Raw genomic sequence first — 9,425 nt, 5'->3', positions numbered from 1 at the left:
TGTGGACTCCATGTTAGTTCATTTTGGGATTTGCTTTGATGGTTTTTTTGTGATACTTAATGAATTATTATTAAAGTTGTTTGATGGATATATTTTGATTTATAATATAAATCGTTTAGTGAATTTTTTTGTAGAGTGATGTATAATAGCTAGTGGATTTCTTAGTACAATTAAAAGGCTATTAGGATATGAGCAGAGATATTTGTGAAATAATAATTTAAATTGAATATAAAATATGGAACAAGTTTAGTGACGAATTTTTTCATCATTTGTGCTTGTTATTATGACAAAGTGATTATTCGTCACTAATAAATTTTTTTTGTGACAAAATTTACTGCAGTTTATATATGAAAGTTTTTATTTATTTTGTTGTTTGGTGACTAAAAATTTCGTCACGTATATATATATTTGTGACAAAATATATTTCGTTACCCATGTATGACTTTTGAAGACGAAAAATTTCGTCACCTTATATCTTATAGTGACGAAATTATTTCTTCATTAATGATCAACATGCATGACAAATTTATTCGTCAACTAAAGTTATAAATATGGTACTGAACAACTATTTGGTGACGAAAGTGAGAATTTTTGGCAACAAAATGTTGTTTTATTGGTGGCAAAAAATTATGACTTTTGAAGACGAAAAATTTCGTCACCTTTAAATCTTTTTGTGACGAAATTATTTCCTCATCAATGATCAACATGCGTGACAAATTTATTCGTCAACTAAAGTCATAAATATAGTACTGAATAACTATTTGATGACGAAAATGAGAATTTTTTGCGACAAAATGCTGTTTTATTGGTGACAAAAAATTTCGTCACTGAAGTAATTTCATTGGTGACGAAATTATTTTTCGTCACGGTGATTTTTAGTGACAAACATTCAATAACGAAACCGGTGACAAAAATATTTCCTTACAAATATCTATAGTGACGAAATTAGTTCTTTGGAGACAAAAAAATTTCGTCATTCAAGACCCAGCTTGTTGTAGTGGTACTAAACCCGTTTTTTATTCATTTTTACAAAAAATAAAACATTAACATGTTTAATATGCCTCCGTTTGGCAAGAGCTAAACGGGGTTTTTTTGGCTATTTTAGCCACAAAAAACAAAATAGGCTATTTTAGCCACAAAAAACAAAACATCACATCCAACCCATAATCATTACATTATTCTCTCACAAAAAAAGTCAAAAAAGCCAAAAAGTCGAAAAGCCCTTCCCAAACCAAACTTTTTAGCCCAGGCTAAAATAGCCAAAAAAGTCAAAAAGCCAAAAAGCCAACCCACTTCCCAAACGGAGGCTATATATATATTTTTAAAAGGAATGATTTGTCTCTCACCAATAAGAGTCTTTGAAAAAATTGAAGCGGGATTATATTTTCATAAACCTTTAACGGTCAGATACTTTGACTGTTTGATTCAGTTCAACTTTCAATTAGAGACAACTTAAACTGATCGAACGACTGAACAAATGACTATCATATATAAATTTAGACGATGCAGACAGACTAAAATTCTCTCGCTTATCATATGTAAAAATTCATCTTTTTATCTTTTTTCCATCACATGACCTCCTTATTTTTCTGCACATCTTTTCATAAAAAGACAAAAAATACACTTATTTAGGTCATCCCAAACAACCCCTAACATTCGATTGAGGTACAATCACTATTTACAAATTTTCAATTACTATTTTTCATGGACTTCTGATTTTAAGTTGAAAAAAACAAAAAAACAAAAAAAAATTTCGAAGAAGCTTATGTCACACAGCACGGCCGAACGAAAGTTTGGCCTCGGTAAAATAAAAGCACTTTATTTTATTGCAAATTTCAAAGTTGTCTGATTGCGTAAGTTCTCTCGCTGCACGTAGGCCACTCACTCTTCGATTCTCTCTCCACCTTTCGGCCTCTCTTTGGCTCCACAGAGCAAACGGCGGAGACTCGCTCCCGCTCACAGACCGACATTGCAGACCAACAAGGCCTCTGAAGGTACAATTCTCTCTCTCTCTGAAATAAGTTCATTCCATCTTTCTTATCAATTTCTCAAGATTTGTGGGTCAATTGTAGTTTCGTTTCATAGTTTTTAGATCTACGCAGACAAATATATCGAAGGTGGTCCATATCTATCGGTAAGGGTTGAATCGATCATTTCTCTAATCGATCTGTTCATTCACATTTGGATCACTAATAGAAAAGTTTAGATCTTTGGTTTTTGAGATCTGATCTATACTTGTGTGTGAATGATGGGTTGTTGTGGTGTCTAATTTTTTGTTGAAATGATCTGGTTTGAGGCTATGACTTTATCTGATGATTATGTGATTCGAGGGTATGGATTCTGCAGAAACATTGTGATGATGAATATAGTGTTCCACAATATCTGTTGTTTGTACCAATGGAGATTAAATTCTTCATAGATAGGTTGTTGTTTTGATGTGGATGGTGATCTGTTCTGTGGATTTCCCTAATTTTCACATAGAGGTTGCTTAGTGTCTGATCTGAACTTCAAAATATTTTGGCTCATCTTTGGTGTTTGTGAATTGGGTTTTGCTGTATCTTTTCTAGTTCTCCAAACTTTGAAATTCTGATTGCTGGTTTGGGTGTGTAATTGAATATATTGCAAAACTTTTCATGGGATCTGAAGCCCATATAATAGGTTATAAATCTATTGATTGAGCTTTATAATTTTGTGCTTTGTTTTTTCTTTTTGATTTTATTAATTTGCTTTGCAAGTTCTGATTCATATTTCCCAGTAATTGAATCACTTTGGTTGGATGAAACCATTTATTTGCATCACTTTTCCATGTTTTTGAGGTTGTGGAAGGATTTCACACCGTAACATATTATTATTATCTCCTTGCTGTTTTTAAAGTTGCAAATGTTTCAGTTATATCAGGTGTACTGTAATAATTACATTTTCTGGTCCAAGTCTTTGGCTGTTCTATTGTTTCAATTGATTGCTTGACAATGAAGGTGGTATAACAATTTGGTTTCTTCATTGTCTCCTCTCTCTCTTGGCCTTCTTTTTCAATTAACTGGTTGGGAAAGTACTACTTGGTGATTATTGTTTTGTTATCTTTTTGTCATGCTGGTTAAAGTGGCTCTTTTTGGCTTTCTTTTGTACTAGAGATCTGAAACTGGTTTTTGGACTATCCTCATGCTGTTCTACTGGTCATGATCCTTAAGTATGAAAGTGGGGGTGTGATTTTCTTCTCACATATGTTATCCAGAGAATAACAGCAAACAACTGTGAGATTGTTTATTTTGGTTTCCAAGAGCTGGCCAAGCATGCATTTTGTTTGACTGTTGCTTATATGTTGTGGCCTGTGCTTAAATTTTATATAAAAGTGTTTCAATTGATGAGCTCAAATATTTGTCCCACTTTAAACTTTTTCTTTGGTCTTTTCCTCTCCTCACTTATGCACAGTGATAATAGTGTACTTACAACATGTGATTATCTTGTTTGTTATTAGTTGTGTCATATCATATGACATATCCTCTTTTCAAGGCTTATCCACGATGTTTGTCCATAAGTGTTGCTAAAAGGATGCAATTGGCAGGGAATAAACCACCCTTACGTCATATTGGCAGTTTGGTTATGTTTTATTTTTGCTTTTGCCTTTAATCATTAGATTTATGTCCAGTCTCGATAACTGTTACGCTTGAGAAGTACGATGTCTCTGGTTCTAAAGTGTTTATTTTGCTTGGTGCGTATCACAACTGGACTTTTAGATTTTACCTTTTGTTGGAGTTCTAATTTTATTTTTTCTTTTATTTAGTTATTTGTTATCTGTTTAATTGTGGTGGTGGAAGATTTGTTTTGTGTAAGCAATTCCCGACTTCCTTTCATCAAAAGCTTACCTGATCAGTACATTGAACTGGTCAAACTGGGATTCAGTGTCCCTTGGTTGTATCATCAGTTATAATGCTGTTAGCCAGTTCCTCCATATACCAATAGGGATTGGTATGAGATGTATGAATTTGCTGCATCACTTTTTAAGACAGAAGTGGCTTGAAGAAGAATCTGGATAATTGAAATTAATCGTCTTCCATTCTCATATTTTCGGCTAACCCTAATGGAACATTGGCTATATAGCCTTGTGGAGCTGTGCTGGATGAACTTCATGAACTGGGTTTTTCGGCTGAAGATTGAAAATGCTATTGCATCACTGTTGGCTATAAAGCCTGGCGGAGAAGATGAAGGATAATCTCACATGTAGAAATATTATTTTGTATATAATTGTTAGGATATGTAGAGTTTCTGTACAACCTGTTTGAATGTTTTTTTGTTTTTTGTTTTTTTTTTCTTGGTATTCTCAATTAATTTGGTCTATTCATATATGGATTATGGTAATACCACCATTGTTTTTCTTCTGTTTGTTTAAAACTGTAGCTTTCCCTTCCTCTAATAATAAGGCAATTTTATTGGATCCTCCTCAATCCTCATCCTCAGAACTAAAAAAAGAGTTTGAATTTCTTTATGGTTGGTCAATGTACATCCCCTTTAAGATAAGGGCTTCTTAGATGGCTATTTTTTGGTATCTTTCTTTGAGAATGATTGTTCTTCCTTGTAGGGAAAGACATGATGACTGATCAGGCACAACACCCCACTGTTGCTCAGAAGGTAGCTGGCCAGCTTCTTCTTAGATCAAGCCCAACTCAAGGTCTTCAGGCATATGGGAGTGGTTTCCAACGACCTTCTATGTACCAGAGACAATTCCAATATGGGAATTACACAAATGCTGCTTTGAAGTTTCCCATGTTGCAGCCATGTCGAGCAACACAGGACTTATCTGTGGTTGCCTTAACCAGATCACCTGTTTTTGTCCAAGCCCCTGCGGAGAAAGGCTTAGCTGGCTTTGCCATTGATTTTCTTATGGGTGGAGTCTCTGCAGCTGTATCCAAAACAGCTGCCGCCCCAATTGAGCGTGTGAAGCTTTTGATCCAGAATCAGGATGAGATGATTAAAAGTGGAAGACTTTCTGAACCATACAAAGGCATTGGTGATTGTTTCGGCCGAACAATTAGGGAAGAAGGATTTGTTTCATTGTGGAGAGGGAACACTGCTAATGTCATCCGTTACTTCCCAACTCAGGCTAGTTATTTCTTTCCTTTCCCCCCACATTAATTTTTTCGTAAAATGCTTTTTCCTGCTTTATACTTATTTAGCTTTTGGAAATTGCACCAGGCCTTGAACTTTGCCTTTAAAGACTACTTCAAGAGGCTTTTCAACTTTAAGAAAGATAGGGATGGTTACTGGAAATGGTTTGCCGGCAACCTGGCCTCTGGTGGTGCAGCTGGTGCTTCCTCTCTGTTGTTTGTCTATTCATTGGACTATGCTCGAACCCGTTTGGCAAATGATGCAAAGGCTGCAAAGAAGGGAGGAGAGAGGCAATTTAATGGCTTGGTTGATGTCTACAAGAAGACATTAGCTAGCGATGGCCTTGCCGGCCTTTACCGAGGATTCAATATTTCATGTGTTGGGATCATTGTCTATCGTGGTCTGTACTTTGGAATGTATGATTCTCTGAAGCCGGTGGTCCTTACTGGAAAATTGCAGGTTAGTAACTTGTGTGTGATCTTTTTGAATGTTTTATGATGATATGGCCACAAAATGAGGCTGCAACAGTACTTTTCTTTGGGAATGATGCATTCTTCTACTACTTTCAAGTTTCAAGTGAATTTAGTAATTTATGTTCAGTTAAAAGCGCGTCAGTTCCTTGCAGATTCTATTTTTGTTAACGGTTACTGTTGCAGTTCACATGCGTAATTGGCCTCTATGTGATAAATTGCCATTGATTATGTATAACAGTGCAAGTAAAATGTTTTTTTTGTTACCTTTTTATTTTTCAATAACACCAATGAAATGTTTTTCTACTATGTGATTTACTTTGTTTAGTAGTCAGAATAAAATTTTTGCTTAATATTTGATTCTTTGGTTAGTCTTAAATGGAATTCTGTCAATTACCATATAGCATGACTATAATTTTTTTTTTCTTCTGTATTTGATGCTTTCAGGATAATTTCTTCGCTAGCTTTGCCCTTGGTTGGGTCATCACCAATGGTGCTGGCCTTGCATCATACCCAATTGATACTGTTCGGAGAAGAATGATGATGACCTCTGGTGAGGCTGTCAAATACAAGAGTTCCTTCGATGCATTCTCTCAGATCCTGAAGAACGAGGGTCCCAAGTCTCTCTTCAAGGGTGCTGGTGCAAACATTCTTCGTGCTGTTGCTGGTGCTGGTGTGCTTGCTGGTTATGATAAACTGCAGGAGATTGTCCTTGGGAAGAAGTATGGATCTGGTGGTGCTTAAATGAGGGTATTCTTCCTTACTTTGCCTTTTACAGTAGATGGTGATGAAAAACATTATCAAGTTCCGAGAATTCAACCCGGCAAATTTTTGTCTTAAATAATTCAGTTGTAGAGGGAGTTACTCCCGAACCCAATTTTTGTCTTTAATAATTCTGTTGTAGAGGGAGTTACTCCCAAACCCAATTTTCCATTTTGGATGGATTTTTTTAACTTATAAACCCCACATTTGAAGGCTGCTAATGGAGTTGTTGTTCATCGAGATTCAGTTATATGAATTGAGAAATAACATATTTCTGTAATTTTTGTTCCGAACGGGAGAGAAATATGATGTATGACTGTGGTTTAATCCATTTCCTTAAATGATGACTCGGGCATTGAGTCGCCTTTTTGTTTTACATGTGTGTGTTAGCCTTTTAGATCTGTGCTTCGCTTAATTTGTTTACTGTCAACCCTGATTTTCATGTTGTGTAATGGTTTTGACTCCATTCATGATTCCACTCCTGAGCCTCTTATATGTGTGTACTCTATTATGTGTATATATCCTTAATAGGCAGATATGCCTTGTTTCCATTCATGGGTGGGGTTCTTTTTTTCTATAAATTCTCGGCATACATTGATTTTGTATTGGTCAAACAACTCAGTTCCATAAAAAAATTCTCGTTTTGTAATGCAGAACTTTTTGCTTTATGTTGTAAGATTACATGTAGGGTGTTCTTTTTTGGTGTAATGTTAAAAAAATAAATAAATTTCGGGATGGTGTACATTGGTGGTGTTTGTTTGGGCTTTTTTGAGTCAATTTATGGTTCTGACTTTTGAAAAGTTGTTTTGGACTGTTTGGTTGAACTTATTTCAAACAGTTTCTGATTCTAACAGCTTATTTTAAGTCAAAAAACCTGATTCTGAGAAGCTGCTCATCCCTTACTTCTGATTATCAACTCCTGCTGTGGACATGTTAATTTTCGGTTATACTCTTAAATTTTTTTATTTTTTATTTTTTATTTTTTTAAAAATAAAAAAAGATCCAAATGGACTATAGAATATTATTATTATTTTTTATGAGAAATGTAGACGAGTAGTGAATAATAAAAAATAAAAAATAATTGAAAAAGTTCATTTACAGCTTATTTAACAAATACTACTCAGTAACTTAAATCTATAATCTAACAGTTACACCAAACAGATTAACAATTTCTGATTAAAGTCATAATCTATAATCTGTTAAACTATAATCTATAATCTATTTTAACAGCTACACCAAACGCGGTCATTCTTTGTTTGGTAACATGATTGTTGGTATAAAAGCCATTAAGGCATATGGGTTTAGAGATGTGTAGTCCGTTTGTGTGCCCTTTTAAAGGGTGGTTCTGATGCCACATTACCATTTTTATTGTATTCCAAAGAAAGCCATGAATGGTTGCTGATTGCTAACCGTGTCATCTGTTTAAAGTTTTTTTTTAAACTTTTGTTTTTTGGAACAAAACTCTGAAGAAGTGTTTGCTTTCTTGGAATGAAAGTGGAATGGAAATCTTTTTAATTTATTATTATTTTTGGAACAACACTCTTAAGAAGCTTTTTTCTTACTAGAATGAGAGTGGAATGAAATAAAATGATTATTACTGTTTTTTTTTTTTTGTAATGGTCAATGATAATTTTATTTTTAATATACTTTTCATCAATTTTGTTAAAAGAATGAATATTCGGATAGAACGATCATTTCTATATTTTTATTCTAGTCACCTGAGGTCGATCTGGATGGTTTATTGTTTTGATATAACATTCTTTTTTTTTTGGGGGGGGTGTTGCTTCTTACACCTGTCGTGCTTGCCAGCAGACGGTCATTGTGTTATAGGATTAACAATTATTTATTATTTGACATTACTCGTCCTAAAAAAAGAAGAGAAATTTGGTTATAAACCCCCTTTACCTTCCTTTCATTGTTAGAAGGATTAAGAAAAAAATTATACTTTCTAAACCTCCTCATAATTATAAAATCTTGCATAAAGGACAAAATTTATTATTTAAATATTTTATCAGACTATTATACCATCACATATACACAATCTAGATACAAAATTTATCTTCTCTCTCGTCTCTCACTTCTAACCCTAGCTTCCTCTATGGCCGGAGCTGTGTCATTCCTAAGCTCCGACGATCTCTCTCTGCATCTTCTCAACTCTCCTCCTTCAACTCTCCTTCAACTGTTCATCTTCTATCTCGTCTCTCTCTTCTAATCCTAGCTTCCTCCATAGCCGGAGCTGTGGAGAACTTGCAAATCGCGCTGATACATATACATATATATATATATATATATATATGTGTGTGTGTGTGTGTGTGTGTGTTTGTGTGTTTTGAGATTTGAATTCGAATATATATATATATATATCTACATATTCCGATCGGTAATATATATATATATATATATATATCTATATATATGTGTGTGTTTGTGTGTTTTGAGATTTGAATTTGAATATATAGATTTTTGAAAGCTCAAAATTTTAAAAATCTGAAAAATCTGAAAAATCTGAAGAACCGGGGTATGAAAAATTGAGATTTCTCTAAAATTTTCAGATTATAGGCATGATTCAAAGATTATAGGCATGATTCAATGTTTTTCAAAGCAAACATCGATTGATTCAAGGATTATAGGCCTGATTCAAAGCTCAAAGCTCAAAGCTCAAAGTTCCATCGATTTTTCAGAGTAAACATCAAATTTCATTTGATAGAATCAGAGCAAAATTTTACTCTGGTTCTATTACTCTGTTTTTTTCATTTGACAGAACCAGAGTAAAATTTTACTTTTATACAGAGTAAAATTTTACTTTTAGCTTCAGAGTCTTACAGTTTACTTATTTTTCAGAGTAAAATTTTACTTTTATACAGAGTAAAATTTTACTTTTAGTTTCAAAGTGTAAAATTTTACTCTCATTCATAGTAAAATTTTACTTTTATACAGAGTAAAATTTTACTTTCATACAGAGTAAAATCTTACTTTTAGTTTCAGAGTGTAAAATTTTACTCTCATTCAGAGTAAAATTTTGCTTTCATACAGAGTAAAATTTTACTTTCATTCATAGTAAAATTTTACTCTCATTCATAGTAAAATTTT

At 33.6% G+C, this 9,425-nt stretch overlaps 1 protein-coding gene across 2 annotated transcripts; it reads left to right on the top strand.

Moving 5' to 3' along the window:
- The first annotated feature begins 1,725 nt into the window (after window positions 1-1,725).
- On the top strand, window positions 1,726-6,711 carry AAC1 (ADP/ATP carrier 1). Of its 2 annotated transcripts, none has more exons than XM_082915982.1 (4): window positions 1,726-1,994; window positions 4,577-5,097; window positions 5,191-5,562; window positions 6,021-6,711. In XM_082915982.1, the coding sequence occupies exons 2-4, from the start codon at window positions 4,585-4,587 to the stop codon at window positions 6,315-6,317; spliced, it is 1,182 nt and encodes a 393-aa protein (XP_082772108.1). In that variant the 5' UTR covers window positions 1,726-1,994; window positions 4,577-4,584; the 3' UTR covers window positions 6,318-6,711. The 2 variants fall into 2 exon arrangements, with proteins under 2 accessions (XP_082772108.1, XP_082772109.1); XM_082915983.1 differs by having other exon boundaries at window positions 1,979-2,134.
- Window positions 6,712-9,425: the final 2,714 nt, after the last annotated feature.

The sequence above is a fragment of the Camellia sinensis genome, chromosome 2, assembly GCF_055761805.1.
Source record: "Camellia sinensis isolate YWXY chromosome 2, ASM5576180v1, whole genome shotgun sequence".
NCBI classification, from domain to species: domain Eukaryota; kingdom Viridiplantae; phylum Streptophyta; class Magnoliopsida; order Ericales; family Theaceae; genus Camellia; species Camellia sinensis.
The sequence above is the reverse complement of the archived record's forward strand: the minus strand, read 5'-3'. Positions and strand labels throughout refer to the sequence as shown.

Excerpts from the sequence above, each read along its gene's own strand:
- AAC1 (XM_082915982.1), top strand. The coding sequence starts at position 4,585 with ATGATGACTGATCAGGCACAACACCCCACTGTTGCTCAGAAGGTAGCT. Across the intron at positions 5,098-5,190 it reads TCCGTTACTTCCCAACTCAG|GCCTTGAACTTTGCCTTTAA; the intron begins GCTAGTTATTTC and ends AAATTGCACCAG. Across the intron at positions 5,563-6,020 it reads TCCTTACTGGAAAATTGCAG|GATAATTTCTTCGCTAGCTT; the intron begins GTTAGTAACTTG and ends TGATGCTTTCAG.